At 37.8% G+C, this 19,423-nt stretch overlaps 1 protein-coding gene across 1 annotated transcript in view; it reads right to left on the bottom strand.

Annotated features, from left to right (window-relative positions):
* Positions 1 to 216: 216 nt before the first annotated feature.
* The window catches only part of TTC29 (tetratricopeptide repeat domain 29), a gene marked incomplete at its 5' end in the record, with an annotated part of 250,735 nt that continues 231,528 nt past the window's right edge, over positions 217 to 19,423 (bottom strand). Inside the window, one exon of the mRNA XM_082838588.1 lies at positions 217 to 597. Coding sequence (XP_082694714.1) covers positions 509 to 597 — 89 coding nt within the window. The 3' untranslated portion in view covers positions 217 to 508. The remainder of the gene's footprint in view (positions 598 to 19,423) is intronic.

Below are 19,423 nucleotides of genomic sequence, written 5' to 3'. Positions count from 1 at the left end.
GGACTAGAAAGCAAAAAAAAAAAAAAACACAAAAACCCCAAAACCTTGCTTTTAAGATATTGCAATTGGCCTTGAATAACATGGTCTTGAACTGTGGGAGTCCACTTATATGCAGACTTTTTTCAATAGTAAATACTACAGTACTATACAATCAGTGGCTGGTTGAATCTGCAAATTCAGAGCCAAGGATATGGAGAAAAATATGTATACGGAGGGCTGACTATAGGTTATATGCATATTTTTGACTGTGGGGAGGGTTGGCATCCCTAACCTCCATGTTGTTCAAGGGTCGACTGGATTTTGTATTCTGTAATTTTTAGATGTAGCTTAAAAGTACTTAACCTTATGTATTATTTAAAAGTACCTCTATGATTTCTTTCTTTCTTTTTTTTTTTTTAACCAGTGTTTCAGTATTAGCTTATCAAGTGTTAGATGAAGTTACTTTTTTGTGTTTGGAGAATTACATTATACTTAGTATCTTGCATAATGTGGATACTTAATAGAAAGTTTAACTAGATTTATCATACCCACTGAGGTCCTCTTCTGAAAACTCTGAGGTTTGATATAAACTTTCCATTGTGGATCTTCTAGACTCTTCTAAAAGAAAAAAGATGTATACATTTAATGTCTTATCACAAATAGAATTTACAGTTCTTTTGAGTTTGAACGTGGGAATCTCTTTTCAGGGGTCTCTACCCTTATCACCTGTATGACAAAAGTTTATGTATAACTTGTACCACCAGTGCAGATTATATCGGTCAAAGATGGCCACAATGATATCTCCCACTCTACACGTTCCTCAAAAGTATGTTCTTGCCACTTCCCCTTCAAGAGGTGGAATCCAATTGCCCTCCTCTTGAAACTGGGCTAGGCATAGTACTATTTTGTAATCAACAGAATGTGGAGGAAGTGACTGCATGACTTCCAAACCTAGATAAGAAAAGGCTGTGCTGCTTCCACCTGGTTCTCTTAGGATATTTGCTTTGGAGGAAGCCAGTCACCATATAAGAAGTCTTACCATCCTGAGATTATCATCCTGGTGAGACCATGTACAGATGCTCCTGTTGACAGTCCCAGCTGAGCCCAGCCTTCTAGCTATCCTGCCAAAGCTCCACTATGTGAGTAAAACTTTCTTGGATCCTTCAGATCAACCCATCTGTCTGTTGAGTATTATCATTGGGTAACCTAAATGGATGTCTAGCCAAGCCAGGTTCGAATTCCTAACCCACAGAATTCTTGTGATATATGAAATGGCAAATGGAACAGCCACTGTTTGGGGATAAGATGACTTGTTAAAGCAAAACTCTGAAGGACAATTAATTTAGAGAGCAATATAAAGTAACCAAATAATCAAATATGATATGGGAAATTTAGACATAAACAGAAATATTAATTTATTACTTAACTTTCATATCTGCCCTTCTACTTTTTTTTAACATTTTTATTGAAGTGTAATTGCTTTATAATGGTGTGTTAGTTTCTGCTTTATAACAAAGTGAATCAGCTGTACATATACATATATCCCCATATCTCCTCCCTCTTGTATCTCCCTCCCACTCTCCCTATCCCACCCCTCTAGGTGGTCACAAAGCACTGAGCTGATCTCCCTGTGCTATGTGGCTGCTTCCCACTAGCTATCTATTTTACATTTGGTAGTATATATAAGTTCATGCCACTCTCACACTTCATCCCAGGGTTACCCTTCCTCCTCCCCATGTCCTAAAGTCGATTCTGTACATCTGCATCTTAATTCCTGTCCTGCTCCTAGGTTCTTCATCACCACTTTTTTTTTTTTAGATTCCATATATATGTATTAGCATTTGGTATTTGTTTTTCTCTTTCTGACTTATTGTACTCTGTATGACAGACTCTAAGTCCATCCACCTCATTACAAATAACTCAATTTCATTTCTTTTTATGGCTGAGTAATATTCCATTGTATATATGGGCCACATCTTCTTTATCCATTCATCTATCGATGGACATTGAGGTTGCTTCCATGTCCTGCCTATTGTAATTAGAGCTGCAATGACAATTTGGTACATAAGTGTCTTTGAATTATGGTTTTCTCAGGGAATATGCCCAGTAGTGGGATTGCTGGGTCATATGGTAGTTCTATTTTTAGTTTTCTAAGGACCCTCCATAAAGTTCTCCATAGTGGCTGTATCAATTTACACTACCACCAAGAGTGCAAGAGGGTTCCCTTTTCTCCACACCCACTCCAGCATTTATTGTTTGTAGATTTTTTGAAGATGGCCATTCTGACCTGTGTGAGGTGATACCTCACTGTAGTTTTGATTTGCATTTCTCTAATGATTAGTGATGTTGAGCAATCTTTCATGTGTTTGTTGGCAATCTGTATATCTTCTTTGGAGAAATGTCTATTTAGGTCTTCTGCCCATTTTTGGATTGGGTTTTTGTTTTTTAGATATTGAGCTGCCTGTGCTGCTTGTAAATTTTGGAGATTAATGTTTTGTCAGTTGCTTCATTTGAAAATATTTTCTCCCATTCTGAGGGTTGTCTTTTTGTCTTGTTTATGTTTTCCTTTGCTGTGCAAAAGCTTTTGTTTCATTGCGTCCCATGTGTCTATTTTTGTTTTTACTTCCATTTCTCTAGGAGGTGGGTCAAAAAGAAACTTGCTGTGATTTATATCATAGAGAGTTCTGCCTGTGTTTTCCTCTAAGAGTTTTCTAATGTCTGGCCTAACATTTAGGTCTTTAATCCATTTTCAGTTTCTTTTTGTGTATAGTGTTATGGAGTGTTCTAATGTCATTCTTCTACCTGTAGCTGTCCAGTTTTCCCAGAACCACTTATTGAAGAGGCTGTCTTTTCTCCATTGTATATTCTTGCCTCTTTTATCAAAAATAAGGTGACCACATGTGTGTGGGTTTATCTCTGGGCTTTCTATCCTGTTCCATTGATCTATCTTTCTGTTTTTATGCCAGGACCATACAGTCTTGATTACTGTAGTTTTGTAGTATAGTCTGAAGTCAGGGAGTCTGATTCCTCCAGCTCCGTTTTGGTTTCTCAAGATTGGTTTAGTTATTGAGGGTCTTTTGTGTTTCCATACAAATTGTGAAATTTTCTGTTCTAGTTCTGTGGAAAATGCCATCAGTAATTTGACAGGGATTGCATGGAATCTGTAGATTGCTCAGGTAGAATAGTCATTTTCACAATGTTGATTCTTCCAATCCAAGAACATAGTATATCTCTCCATCTGTTTGTATCATCTTTAATTTCTTTCATCAGTGTCTTATAGTTCTTTGCATAAAGGTCTTTTGTCTCCTTAGGTAGGTTTATTCCTAGGAATTTTATTCTTTTTGTTGCAATGGTAAATGGGAGTGTTTCCTTAACTTCTCTTTCAGATATTGCATCATTAGTGCATAGGAATGCAAGAGATTTCTGTGCATAAATTTTGTATCCTGCTACTTTACCAAACTCATTGATTAGCTCTAGTAATTTTTTGGTAGCATCTTTAGGATTCTCTACATATAGGATCATGTCATCTGCAAACAGTGACAGTTTTACTTCCTTTCTGATTTTGATTCCTATTTTTTCTTTTTCTTCTCTGATTGCTGTGGCTAAAACTTCCAAAACTATGTTGAATAATAGCAGTGAGAGTGGGCAACCTTGTCTTGTTCCTGATCTTTGTGGAAATGGTTTCAGTTTTCCACCATTGAGAATGATGTTGGCTGTGGGTCTGTCGTATATGGCCTTTATTATGTTGAGGTAAGTTCCTTCTATGCCTACTTTCTGGAGGCTTTTTATCACAAATGAGTGCTGAATTTTGTCAAAAGCATTTTCTGAATCCATTAAGATGATCATATGGTTTTTATGCTTCAGTTTGTTAATATGGTGTATCACATTGATTGATTTGCATATATTGAAGAATCCTTGAATTCCTGGGATAAACCCCACTTGATCATGGTGTACGATCCTTGTAATGTGCTGTTGGATTCTGTTTGCTAGTATTTTGTTGAGGATTTTTGCATCTAATTTCATCACAGATATTGCCCTGTACTTTTCTTTCTTTGTGACATCTTTGTCTGGTTTTGGTATCAGGGTGATGGTGGTCTTATAGAATGAGTTTGGGAGTGTTCCTACGTCAGCTCTATTTTGGAAGAGTTTGAGAAGGATAGGTGTTAGCTCTTCTCAAATGTTTGATAGAATTTGCCAGCGAGGCTGTGTGGTCCTGGGCTTTTGGTTTTTGGAAGATTTTTAATCACAGTCTCAATTTCAGTGCTTGTGATTGGTCTTTTCATATTTTCTATTTCTTCCTGGTTCAGTCTTGGAAGGTTGTGCTTTTCTAAAAATTTGTCCATTTCTTCCAGGTGGTCCATTTTATTGACATAGAGTTGCTTGTAGTAATATCTCATGATCCTTTGTATGTCTGCAGTGTCAGCTTTTACTTCTCCTTTTTCGTTTCTAATTCTATTGATTTGAGCCTTCTCCCTTCTTTTCTTTATGAATCTGGCTAATGGTTTATCTATTTTGTTTATCTTCTCAGAGAACCAGCTTCTAGTTTTATTGATCTTTGCTATCATTTCCTTCATTTCTTTTTCATTTACTTCTGATCTGATCTTTATGATTTCTTTCCTTCTGCTAACTTTGGGGTTTTTGTTCTTCTTTCTCTAATTACTTTAGGTGTAAGTTTAGGTTGTTTATTTGAGATGTTTCTTGCTTCTTGAGGTAGGATTTTATTGCTATAAACTTCCCTCTTAGAACTGCTTTTGCTGCATCCAATAGGTTTTGTGTCACCGTGTTTTCATTGTCATTTGTTTATAGGCCTTTTTGATTTCCTCTTTGATTTCTTCAATAATCTCTTGATTATTAAGTAGTGTATGGTTTAGCGTCCTTGTGTTTGTATTTTTTCCATATTTTTTCCTGTTGTTGATATCTAGTGTCACAGTGTTGTGATCAGAAAAGATACTTGATACAATTTCAATTTTCTTAAATATACCAAGGCTTGATTTGTGACCCAAGATATGATCTATCCTGGACAATGTTCCTTGAGCACTTGAGAAGAAAGTGTATTCTGTTGTTTTTAGATGAAATGTCTTCCAAATATCAATTAATTCCATCTTGTTTAATGTGTCATTTAAAGCTTGTGTTTCCACATTTATTTTCATTTTGAATGATCTGTCCATTGGTGAAAGTGGGGTGTTAAAGTCCCCTACTACTATTGTGTTACTGTCTATTTCCCCTTTTATGGCTGTTAGCACTTACCTTATATATTCAGGTGCTCCTATGTTGGGTGCATAAATATTTACAATTGTTATATCTTCCTCTTGGATTGATCCCTTGATCATTGTGTAGTGTCCTTCATTATCTCTTGAAATAGTCTTTAAAGTCTATTTTGCCTGATACAAGAATTGCTACTCCAGGTTTCTTTCGATTTCCATTTGCATGGAATATGTTTTTCCATCCTCTCACTTTCAGTCTGTTTGTGTCCCTAGGTCTGAAGTGGGTCTCCTGTAGAGAGCATACATACAGGTCTTGTTTCTGTATTGATTCAAGCCAGTCTATGTCTTTTGGTTGGAGGATTTAATCCATTTACATTTAAGGTAATTATTGATATGTGTGTGCCTATTACAATTTTCTTAATTGTTTTGGGTTTGTTATTGTAGAACTTTTCCTTCTCTTGTGATTCCTGCCTAGAGAAGTTCCTTTAGCATTTGTCGTAAAGCTGGTTTGGTGGTGCTGAATTCTCTTAGCTTTTGCTTGTCTGTAAAAGTTTTAATTTTTCTCTTAAATCTGAATGTGATCCTTGCTGGGTAGAGTAATCTTGGTTTTAGGTTTTTCTCCTTCATCTCTTTAAATATATCCTGCCACTCCCTTCTGGCTTGCAGAGTTTCTGTTGAAAGATCAGCTGTTAATCTTATGGAGATTCCCTTATGTATTATTTGTTTTTTATCCCTTGCTGCTTTTAATATTTGTTTTTTGCATTTAATTTTTTTTTCTTTTTTTGCGGTACATGGCCCTCTCACTGTTGTGGCCTCTCCCATTGCAGAGCACATGCCCCAGACACGCAGGCTCAGTGGCCATGGTTCACGGGCCTAGCCGCTCCGCAGCATGTGGGATCTTCCCGGACCGGGGCACGAACCCGTGTCCCCTGCATCGGCAGGCAGACTCTCAACCACTGCGCCACCAGGGAAGCCCTGCATTTAATTTTTGATAGTTTGATTAATATATGTCTTGGTGTGTTTCTCCTTGGATTTATCCTGTATGGGACTCTTTGTGCTACCTGGACTTGATTGACTATTTCCTTTCCCATATTAGGGAAGTTTTCAACTCTAATCTCTTCAAATATTTTCTCAGTCCCTTTCTTTTCCTCTTCTTCCTCTGGGACCCCTATAATGTGAATGTTGATGTGTTTAATGTTGTCCCAGAAGTCTCTGAGACTGTCCTCCATTCTTTTTTCTTTATTGTGCTCTGCAGTAGTTATTTCCACTATTTTATCTTCCAGGTCACGTGTCCGTTTTTCTGCCTCAGTTATTCTGCTATTGATTCCTTCTAGAGAATTTTTAATTTCATTTATTCTGTTGTTCAACATTGTTTGTTTGCTCTTTAGTTCTTCTAGGTCCTTGTTAAACATTTCTTGTAGTTTTTCCATTCTCTTATCAAGATTTTGGAGCACCTTTACTGTCATTACTCTGAATTCTTTTTCAGGTAGACTGACTATTTACTCTTTATTTCTTTGTTCTGGTGGATTTTTATCTTGCTCCTTCATGTGCTGTGTTTCTTTGTCTTCTCATTTTGCTTAATTTACTGTGTTTGGGGTCTCCTTTATGCAGGCTGAAGGTTTGTATTTCCCATTGTTTTTGGTGTCTGCTCCCAGTGACTAAGGTTGTTTCAGTGGGTTGTGTAGGCTTCCTGGTGGATGGGACTAGTGCCTTCATTCTGGTGGATGAGACTGGATCTTGTCTTTCTGGTGGGTAGGACCACGTCTGGTGGTGTGTTTTGGGGTGTCTGTGAACTTATTATGATTTTAGACAGTCTCTCTGCTAATGGGTGGGGTTGTGTTCTTGTCTTGCTAGTTGTTTGGCATATGGTGTCCAGCCCTGGAGGATGCTGGTCATTGAGTGGAGCTGGGTCTTAGCATTGAGATGGAGATTTCTGGGAGCACTTTTGCCATTTGATGTTACGTGGAGCTGGGAGGTCTCTGGTGGACCCATTTCCTGACCTCAGTGCTCCCACCTCAGAGGCACAGGCCTGACATCAGCCGGAGCACCAAGACCCTGTCAGCCACATGGTTCAGAATAAAAGGGAGAAAAAAGAAAGAAAGGAAAAATAAAATAAAAGATATTAAAATAAAAAATAATTATTAAAAATTAAAAAAAATTTAAATTAATTTTAAAAAGAAAAAAAGGAAAGAGAGAAAGAAGAGAGCAACTAAACCAAAAAACAAATCCAGCAATGATAACAAGCACTAAAAAGTATACTAAAAAAACCACAAAACTATCCAAAAACAAAAAAAAAAGACAGACAGAATCCTAGGACTAATGGTAATAGCAAAGCTATACAGACAAAATCACACACAGAAGCATACACATACACACTCACAAAAAGAGAAAAAGGAAAAAAATACATATATCGTTGTTCCCAAAGTCCACCACCTCAATTTTGGGATGATTCGTTGTCTACTCAGGTATTCCACAGATGCAGGGTACATCAAGTTGATTGTGGAGATTTAATCCGTTACTCCTGAGGCTGCTGGGAGAGATTTCCCTTTCTCTTCTTTGTTTGCACAGCTCCTGGGGTTCAGCTTTGGATTTGGCCCTGCCTCTGCATGTAGGTCACCTGAGGGCGTCTGTTCTTTGCTCAGACAGGACGGGGTTAAAGGAGCAGCTGATTAGGGGGCTCTGGCTCACTCAGGCTGGGGGGAGGGAGGGGTACAGAATGCGGGGAGAGCCTGCTGTGGCAGAGGTCTGCATGCCATTGCAACAGTCTGAGGCATGGCATGTGTTCTCCTGGGGCAGTTGTCCCTGGATCATGGGACCCTGGCAGTGGTGGGCTGCACAGGCTCCCGGGAGGTGAGGTGTGGATAGTGACCTGTGCTCGCACACAGGATTCTTGGTGGCTGCAGCAGCAGCCTTAGCATCTCATGCCCATCTCCAGAGTCCACGCTGATACCCGTGGCTAGCGCCAGTCTCTGGAGCTTGTTTAGGTGGTGTTCCGAATCCCCTCTCCTCGCGCACCACGCAACAATGGTCTCTTGCCTCTTAGGCAGTTCCAGACTTTTTCCCAGACTCCCTCCCAGCTAGCTGTGGCGCACTATCCCCTTTCAGGCTGTGTTCACACAGCCAACCCCAGTCCTCTACCTGGGATCCGACCTCTGAAGCCTGAGCCTCAGCTCCCAGCCCTCACCCCTCCGGCAGGTGAGCAAACAAGCCTCTCAGGCTGGTGAGATCTGGTTGGTAACAATCCTCTGTGTGGGCATCTCTCCACTTTGCCCTCTGCACCCCTGTTGCTGCACTCTCCTCTGTGGCTCTGAAGCTTCCCCCCGCCGCCATCCCCCATCTCCACCAGTGAAGGGCTTTCCTAGTGTGTGGAAACTTTTCTTCCTTCACAGCTCTCTCCCAGTGGTGCAGGTCCCGTCCCTGTTTTTTCTTTTGCCCTATCCAGGTACGTGGTGAGTTTCTTGCCTTTTGGGAGGTCTGAGGTCTTCTGTCAGCATTCAGTAGGCGTTCTGTAAGAGTTGTTCCACGTGTAGATGTATTTCTGACGTATTTGTGTGGAGGAAGGTGATCTCCACATCTTCCTCTTCCGCCATCTTGAAGGTCTCCTACCCTTCTACTTTTGACTTGAATGCACTTATCTAATAAGATGCCCTTTATCCTTGCTTATAACAGGCCTCAGTGTCCAGGTCCCGTTTCATTTCCTGCATTCTACTTTTCATAAAGTTCTGCATATTTCATATTTTGTCCTCATATCCCACAACTCCTGAAACATTTCCCCTATATTCTCACTTTATTTTCCGAAATTCCTTCTACTTTCTTGCTCTGACAGAATCTTGGCTGTCCTCTGAGGATACTGCCAGACCAGAAGCCCTTCTTGTTTTTCTTTTCATCAGTCCTCTTACCATGGTACTTGGAGATGGACAGGTGTCCTCCTCCTTATTGTTCTCTTTCAGTGTATTTGCCCTCCCTTCTTTCCTTCCTAAAACTCACATCATCAGTTTATATAATCAACTATTGCTGTGATCTACCTGCAACTGGATTGTTCTCAGTTCATTTCATCATTGGCTCATTGTCAATTTCCCACTACTTTCTTAATTTAGCAATTTAAATGTATGTTTAGAAGATTCTTTCACCCTGGGTCTCAATTCCTTGAGCTCTGTTCTTTTAGATCTTGTCCTTTACCTTACCATAGCCATTAATTCCCATGCTTATTCTCAGACTTTTTCATTACCTGTAATTGCAAGCCCCCCTCAAACTCAGTTTTCTGCATTCAACTAGTAGACTGCCAGCTTTTATTTTTTCTGGATCACTCCCTCTATTACCCCACCACTAGCAATTCTTCAACCCCACTGGGACTTCCAATTCTACTATCTTTTCATTGTTCCTCCCTGTTTGGATTTCTTCTTTCCCTTCTTTGTACCATTTAAACTCCATGGTCATTCACCCTCTTGCATATAGGCTGACTTCCTTACCCTTTTTTTCTCACTTTGTTATATTCACTTGACAAAACTATAATCCCAGTTAAATCCAACTCTCTTCCTATTCCTCTTCCACAGTGTAAGGCTCTGTGTGGCTGGAAAAACATACAAGTGGGTCTCACTTTAAATTCATGGTCACCGACATTAGGGGGAACTCAATACTTTCAGGCCATCCTATTAAATGTTCCTAGTCCATTCATTCTTCCACTCTCCTAGATGACATTTACTCTTTCTTCCATTTTCTCAAATCTCCAACTCTCTATATTCATTATCATTCTCAGCTGATGATTTATTTTCCAGTTTCATAGAGGAAATATAACATAGTAGGAAAAAGCTTCCACAAGCTGTGCCAAGAGTTAATTACTTGTTTCTGTTCTATATGCTTCATGTCTCCCATACTCCCATCTAAGGTCAACCCCTCTAGGTCTTCACTAGATCTCATCCTCTCTTGCCTACACAAGACACAGCTCTAGTAATTCCTTCTGTCTTTCACTTATCAGTTTTTTTGCACTCTACTAAATCTTCCCAATCAACATATACATATTTTGTTGAAGACACATGAGTAAGTTCTCATCAATGAATGTGGACAGAATGATACATACTGCTTCTGGGCCTGAGCATTAGGCATTGGGCATTCATTTCTCCTTAAACTTCCCATTTTCCTCAATCTTGAATGTGGAAATTTATGATTCAGTTTCAACCATGCAGACAATAACAACATCCAAGTTAATGGTTCTCAACTGGGATGATTTTGCTCCACAGGGCAGATTTGGAAATATCTGGAGATATTTTTGTCATCAAAACTGGTCGGTGGAAGTGCTACTGGCATCTAGTGGGTAGAGACCAGGAATGCTGCTTAATATCCTACAATGCTCATGACAGCCATTCCCCACCCTTCTCTCCAACAAAAAAAATCATCCAGCTCAAAATTTTTATAGTGCTATATTGAGAAACCCTGCCCTGGGGGATGGTGGAACAATAAGACAGAAGGTCATGGTCCCCTGAATGCCTGTGGGACTACCTTGTAAATGTAGACAGCTCACTTCAGGATTAAGGAAGAAACAAACTTCTATATTCTTAAGCTACTGTACTTTTGGGACTCTTTGTAATAGTAGCTTAGCCTTTACTTTAACTGATATATTCCATCACCTTTTGAAGTAAAGAACTATGCTGGGCTTCTCAGTTTAATATTTTGATTGCACCGCAATACAGAGAACCATCCTGACATCCTAATGCCTGTTTTATACTATCTAATGTCTTAAACTCAGCATTCTCTTTGGTTTGGCAGGATGTAACAATATTTTTTAAATTGGAGAAATTGTTCCTGGATTTTCCAAGTTTGAAATTATGCCTGGTTGGTCTCAAATAATTGTTTAGCATTCATTCCTCAGATGCTCAGCAAAGGTGATTTTTATTGTGGAATAGTTTTCATGTAGATTCTCTGAGAAGAATAGCTACATCTGCAGCTACTCTTACTCAACTTGGGCCACAATTGCTAGTTTAAAAAAAAGACATTGATACTTGCTGAGTTAGGAAACCTTAGCAAAGGTTAATTTATACAGGGGAACATTTGAAGTTATCATTCAGGTTTTCTGAGACTTCTGTTCATTTGCAACAAGGTGAGCATCATGGGATTGTTAACTCTTGGTTCCATCTTGGAAAAGCACTCATTTTGATTCCTAACCTAGGTTTCCTGTTGTGGGTCTGTTCTTAGGGTATGATTTGAGATGTTTGATCTTCAAGGAAGCTGGAAGATTAGGACCCACATCACTCCAGCAAGGGAGACCAGAACCAGTGCAAAGCTGAGAGTTTGGTATTTGCTTACACCGTCTACCATTTCAATAGAAATAGGCATTTCCCTGTTGCTAATAGTAAAGACTCTCAAAGGGTAGATTCCCCCAAGTGGGCAACAAAAGGATCTCAGTTTACCACATATTAGGCTACCTTGTACCAAAGAGCAATAGAATAAGTCAACGATGCTGAATTGCAATAAACCTACAAACCCATTCCTTTACTTGAAAACAATGGCATATAATTTTCATATAATACAGTACTACATATAAATGAGATTAAAAAAATGTTATCTATAGGGGAGTATAAGTTGAAATGGGAGAGATGCTACCTGGTAGTTTTGTGACTGAAAAGGTGAATGAATTTTTATCATTTCGTCATGCAAAACATTTTTAGTGGCCTTACTAGAAAAAGGTAAATAATAACTCATACATAAAGGTTGTGTCAGAGTTTATAGACTAGACCCCTGGTAATGGATTCAACCTTTCCACAACAAATCAAAAGTATTGTTGTATGCTCACATGAATATACAACAGTCATTACCTTAAATTTAAAACTCACTATAAGCAGCAAACACGTAGAGCAGGATATGAAGGATGTATTGTATCAGTGTGGTCTGCAGAGAATTTCTTCAAAAGGTTTTTGCTTTGTTGAAATATGTGTTGCAGTTCAAAGCTAAAGGGATTACTTCTGAATAGTCATCATAGGGTTGATTACGTTTGTATATTATATTTAGCTGGACCCTGCAGGCTATTATTCCATTAGGTCTGCCGGTCCTGCTATTGTCACAAAGTTGATCACCTAATGTTAAAAGACTGCTTTCTGTTGACCTTATCAAAATGTCTCAAAAGCCTTTGTTAACAAATAAAATTCAGGTTGTGTTTCATGAAAATGATTAAGAATACCATGTATGAAAACTGCTCGTATCTTATGGGTGATCTTAGCATTACGCCATTATTAGTGAGGAGATTATATTTTGCTTTAGTATTACAGCACAATTCAATTTTAGTAGAAATAGTTCTTTTTCATGCTCATAGTAGACAGTCTCAGAGACTGATTTCCAAAAAAAAGACAGAAGTCGCTCCCCCTCTCCCATGTATTCAAATCACATAAAATTAACACCATGGAAGTAAGCCCAGTATATCAATATTAATACAGTGCTATATCTACAATGGCCTATTACAATGTGGTTTTAGAAGGTAACTGTACTGAGGAGAACAGAGTATATACACTGAAAATTTGTCATGTATACTTGATAATCAGAAAATCACTTTAAATAAATTAAAATTTAACTGCTTATCTTCTAGACAGTGTTATGTAGTTTCATTCATTTAATCACAACAGTTGGAAAATTTTAAAGAAACAAGTTGAATATATATTCTTATAAGTCCCGAGTCCAATTGCCAATATAAGGCATATTTTGATAACCTTGACCTTTAACCTATGTCATTAGGAATTAATGACAAAGTAACAAAATGAAAGTATATTTTTGATAAAGATATTGACAGGGATGGTTTTATTATTTCAAATAGCCTGTATAAAATTTTCACTAGAATCACAAAAGCTGTTCTTTGGGAACAAAGATGATTTTGAAGCTATCTCAATTGAACAGCTCGTCTTTGAATTATGTTCCCAGAAGTAGGATTGGCACAGACTCCCGTGTCCCTTTTGGCATGGTCCTCCTTGTAACTGATGGTGTGTAAAATGGCTGGTCAGGGATATAGCCTGTGAGCCTGGAGCACAGCCAGATACACATTATGGCCTCATTGGCACTGTTCTCTCATCAACTGAACTTTTTAGCAAGTGGAAGGTTCCTAATGTTTCTTGTACTTGCTTGCCTTTAGCCACCCCACTTGTTACTCACAATAGAGAAGGCCTTGCGTATCAGTCAGGAGGAAGCAGATGGCACATTCAACTGGGATTTTGAAGAGATGTTAAGGAGGGGCTATTAAGAGATGAGGGCAGGGCTAGAATGACAAGAGATCCTGAGGCACCCAGTGACTGCCAGTGGAGGGATGCTATGCCATTATCTTCCCCAAGCTGAAGGTAAAGGGGGACTGGATGGCGTTATTGGACCCTGAGTGAGGGATGGAAGTTTAGAATAGTGCTCACCCAACTGAACCTAGAAGCAGCGGTTGTAGTGTCACAGCTGTCAGAACTCAGCTGAAGTCAGGGCCTAAGGAATAATTCCTGATCTTTCCACCTCCTAACCTCCCATCCCCTGCTGATGACTCCCTTTATATAAATCCAAACCAGGAAGACAGCAGGCAAGTTAACCTGTGAGATGCAGTCTGAAATCAGTCTCCTGGGACACAGAGCAAAGTGGGAGAATGGATCTTGTGTGTGGTGTGTGTGTGTGTGTGTGTGGTGTCAAATTGCATATAATAATCACAAAGTGCAAATGTCACCAGTTTGGTCATGTGAAGCATGGTTTAAATGTCAACATACTTGATGCTAGTATATGATTTGATATTTCTCTTTTCCTTGTCTTTCTTTCCCCTTTCTCTTTTTCTCCTCCTTGCCCCCCTGTTTTTTTGTGTTTTTTTTTATAATACTGGTTTGTCATTCATGGTACTTCTCATTTACAGTCTATAAAAACTCTATGAACCGAAGACTGAGATTACAGAGTTAATCCCACTTTCCCATAAAAACAAACAAAACAAAAACCACCACCAAAGCCAACCAAAACAACCCAAAAAACCAAAACCATACAAGTTTTATTAGTAATACTTTCCTATTTTCTGTTAACAAACAAAAAGGTAATTTCTTCCAACTGTGTTTTGAAGCAGAAGTAATGATGTGGTTATTCTATATCTGATGAGTATAAGAGTCAAGATATAAACACTTTTAAGGCAGAACACATCAAGTTTGGGTAGACTCTCTTAAGTGTCAAAAACTGACATGTGACCTTTCATATTACAGGTTCTGGTATACAGCAATTCCCTTTTCAAAGGTTCTTGTTCATATATGAAGCCTATTAAAATTTGTACAAGGATCAGAAGTATATTTGAACTCAAAATTATAGGTTCTTTCCCCTCCCTTAAGCATCATTATCTTAAATAGAATGGAGCCAGACTTGGATGAAGCATTGAAGAGATCACATTGACACAGAATTATTCTGAGTTTCTTTTTCAAGGTATCTAAACTTTTAATGAGAGTATCTTATTCACATCTGTCAGTCTGTTCAGACACTGAATACTTTCTTAAGATAAATATAGTGTTGATGTCTTCATACAGTTTTTAAAATTTCTCCAATTAATGCCACATTACAAATTCTGCAGTTTTTCTAGTCAAGATGGAATAACCAAAATCAGAGTACCCTCTTTCCTGAAACATCTCCCCTTCCCCCCAAAAAACGCCCTAAGTCTCAGACCCCACTCTAGACCTAGTAAATCAGAATCTGCATTTTAAAAGAACACCAAGGTCATCTGTTTGCTCACTAAAGTTTGAGACCCTTTGTTTTGTATAACCTTCCTCTTATTTATACCTACTATTTAAGGTAGGAGCAAAATAGCCTGTTTGGTAAAAAGAGGAAGGATAGCTTGTCTTTTGTTCAGTTGCAACATTCAGATCATGAGTAAAAATTAAATTCATTTCCATGGATTGAGAGTGTATTTTGTATGAGGGAATGTGATAGAACTTTAAAACATTTTTTAAATTAAAAAAATTTCATATCCTAACTATTGTCATACATACTTTATTGAAGTATATATAGTATTGTGCTAGTTTCTGGTGTACAGCAAAAGTGATTCAGTTGTGCATACATACATACATGTATATATTCTTTTTCATATTCTTTTTCATTATAGGTTAGTACAAGACATTAAATATAGTTCCTTGTGCTATACATTAGGACCTTGTCTTTTAATCTATATTATATATAGTAGTTTGTATCTGCTAATCCCATACCTCTAATTTTTCCCTCCCCCACCCCCTTTCCCCTTTGGTAACCATAAGTTTGTTTTCTATGTCTGTGAGTCTGTTTCTCTTTTGTAAATAAGATCATTTGTATCATAGTTTAGATTCCACATATAAGTGATATGATATTTGTTTTTCTCTGTCTGATTTACTTCACTTAGTATGATAATCTCTAGGTCCATCCATGTTGCTGCAAATGGCATTATTTCATTCTTACATTCCGGAAGTGCCTGATCTCAGAAGCTAAGCAGGGTTGGGCCTGGTTAGCTTGGATGGGAGCCTCTTTTTTTAAACTGCTCAACCTCCCTAACGTGACGATAAGGAAACCAAAGGTTGAAGGGATTGACTTTTTTTTTAATTGAAGTAGAGTTGATTTACAATGCTGTGGCAATCTCTGCTGTACAGCAAAGTGACTCAGTTATACACATGCAGCAACATGGATGCAACTAGACATTATCACACTAAGGGATTGACTTTTGCTCAATATAACACAGGTGAAAACTGGCTCAGTGGAGATGCAAACCCAGGTCAGTTTGGATCCAAAGCCCATGTTCATAACTTCTATACTCACTCTCACTCCAGTGAATTCAAAAGAAGGAAGGTAACAGGAAAGCCTCTTAGGCAGCTGTATTATGTTAGGCTTGGGGAGGAGGATTTATCTGACCTTGTGGAGAACTGCCATGAAAATCCTGTCTAGTCCTTAATTGTCGTTTGTCTATTTTCTTGTCTTCTAGAGATGGTTTCTAACATAGCAGTTAAAAAAAATTGCCACGTGCCCCAGGGATCTCCCTGAAGACCACTAAGCTCACAGGAAATCTAGGACAACTGGGCTTGGGCAATGAGGAACCTAATCCAGGGTTTCCATCAGGTGCGTTGTTGACTTTATTTCATTATACTTTGACTCAACCCCTAATGGATTCAGCTTCATAAAGTAAGAAAAAGAGGGGAAGAAAAGCAATTTATTCATGTTTTCACTGGAACTCACTGCAGACATGAACTTTCTCTAAAAATGCAAATCATTTGGTGCAACACAAGAGAAACTCAGTAGCTAAAGCTCTTAGAGGAAAGCGTTTTCCCAGAGCTAATGTTTTTATGCTCAGTGATTGAATAAATCGATCCATTTATTACAACATCTTCACTTAAGTTTTTTATCCCTAGCTGAATGTGTATAAGCGTACTAGGGGACTTTCTTTATCACTAAAAAAATTGATTACACTTGTTAATTTGGCTTTTAATCCTAGATATAACAAAACAAATACCATAAACAAGTGTAGAAGAAATCAATATAGATCTGCTCAATATCAGATTGATCAAAAAAGGATTTAGTAAGACTCTAAGATGTAAAATACTAACTTACAAGCAAAGCCCTTACTTATGTAATATGGTTCTAGATGAGCTAGGATCTGAGAGAAACTATTTCTGAAAACAGAAACGGTGCACTTTTGTTGCATTAAAGAAAAATCCCCACAAGGCTTACCTATCCAAGGTATTTAATGTGAATATTTGTTTTTAAAAGATTTCTTGTCTTTTGTCCAATCTTTTTAATTCACAGGGCACCATATCACAGATTTGTTATGCTACATAAAGCAAAAATTACACTTAACAAGTGTACGGTTGGTCATAAAAATAGATAAAACAACACTCTTAAAGGCTCAGATATCACAAGGAAAGGTTGTCAGCCATTCTTTTCAGAGAAGGTGAGGACAATGAGAAACAAAAATTATACACAAAGACTTCTACAATGCTACTTAGACCAGCTCTGGGCCATTACCACATGTGTTTTGTAGAATCCAAGTAGCAAACCAATTGCTCAGTGAACACTCTTTATTAAACATATTTTTAATTCCAGTTGTATAATAATAAATGAGACAGATTCACGCTACTTTACTCTCCAAATGACACAAATTTTAGACTGCTTTTCCAGTAGTGGATATAGCTTATGTTGCCCATACGCTGGGTCTGTCCACTGGTAACCCCTATTCAGTTGTCATTCATTCAACAGATATTCACTGAGTACCACCTGAGTGAAAAACACACATTTCTGACATAGGTGTTGGGGTACAGTTGGTAGCAGTATTCAAATTAGATGGATTCAGGAGTGCATGGCTGGGGAAGCGGTTGCAGTGTGGGACTCAATGTATAATCACAGCATGATTCTCTGTACTAGTGCCTGGTCTTCAGAGAAGGAATGAGAGTTTTATGTACAATTTATTAAAGCAATTAATAGGATAGTCTAGGAAGGAGCACAGGGTTTCAAAACAAACACTAAGACATTAACAGAATACATATAATAAATGCATTTAAATGCTTGTCTCAGGGAAAATAAGCCTGTTGGGTTTTCCATGGTAGGACTCAGATTCCTCAGTAGCTTGATTGGTGGGTCAAAAATCTGAAGAGCAGAGAATCTCTCTGTTAGAGCACGTTCCCTTAATTGGTGCACATTACATACTGCACACAGATTTTGAATTATAGATAAGAAGAAGTCATTTTTGAAAAACTTTTTGTGGTTTGAACTTAAGTATATAATCACCATTTCTTTGTTATCTTCGTATTATAGACTTTTCTTTTTTGAAAAGTAGTATATTCATACCTGTACCTTGCATGATATCTTAGAGATAGTACATATTTAATGTTTTCTGAATGAACACAGTTTTTAGCTTGTGATTTACTTTAAAAAATGTGACATTCCATCGACAGATGAATGGGTGAAGAAGATGTGGTACATATTTGCAATGGAATACTACTCAGCCATAAAAAAGAATGAAACAATGCCATTTGCAGCAACATGGATGAACCTAGAGATTGTCATACTAAGTGAAGTAAGCCAAACAGAGTAAGACAAATATCATATGATATCACTTATATGTGGAATCTAAAATGTGACACAGATGAACTTATCTATGAAACAGAAACAGACTCACAGACATAGAGAACAGACTTGTGGGTGCCAAGGGGCAGGGAGGGAAGGACTGGGAGTTTGGGGCTAGCAGATGCAAACTATTATATATAGAATGGATAAACAACAAGGTCCTACTGTATAGCACAGGGAACTCTATTCAATATCCTGTGATAAACCATAATGGAAAAGAATATTAAAAAAGAAGGTATATATATGTACAACTGAATCACTTTGCTGTACAGCAGAAATTAACACAGCATTGTAAATCAACTATACTTCAGTAAAAAAAGAATCTCAACTTCGCTTGTACCAAAACCAAAAGTGACATAATAAAGTATTGCTTGGCACATAGTAGATGACCAATAAATGTCTGCTGAAAGACAGAATGAACGACTTACGCCTGTTCTTAAATGTTTAGGTGAGAGCACAAAACATATATAAAGACAAAACTATTGGTTTGAAAAGGTAGCTAATAAAAAAAATTCTCCAGCAAGATCTACGGACAACTCTTTAACGAGTACATAAGAAATACTCCGTTTTTAAGGACTGGTTTTCTTCTTGAATATATTATTTGCTCATCTTACAAGTAAAGCAGACAAAGTCTAAACTTTTAGTCACAATATCTGAAGTTCTTCAGGGAAGAAATGGGATCTTTATGAACAATTGCTTAAAATAATTTAACACAGTTAAGTTTGAAGAACTCCTTTTTTTTTTGAGGGATGGACTATTATCAATTTTTTTTTATTGAAGTACTGTATAGTTGATTTACAATGTTGTGTTAGTTTCAGGTGTACAGCAAAGTGATTCAGTTATACACACATCTGTATCTATTTTTTTTTCAGATTCTTTTCCCTTATAGGTTATTGCAAAATATTGAGTAGAGTTCTCTGTGCTACACAGTAGGTCCTTGTTGGTTATCTATTTTATATATGGTAGTGTGTTGTTAATCCCAAACTCCTAATTTATCCCTCCCCTGCCCTTCCCCCTTTGGTAACCATAAGTTTGTTTTCTATGTCCGTGGGTCTACTGCTGTTTTGTAAATAAGAAAGAACTGCTTACTTAATTTTTCCTTCCTTCCATCTTAAAGAAGTATCTACACAAAGTATCTTAATTTTCATGGATTCACTTATTTTAAAGAGCAATGAGGATATGGAGTC

The sequence above is a fragment of the Leucopleurus acutus genome (genome assembly GCF_964270905.1).
Source record: "Leucopleurus acutus genome assembly, chromosome: 4".
NCBI classification, from domain to species: Eukaryota; Metazoa; Chordata; class Mammalia; order Artiodactyla; family Delphinidae; genus Leucopleurus; species Leucopleurus acutus.
This window is presented reverse-complemented; position numbering and strand designations above follow the sequence as displayed.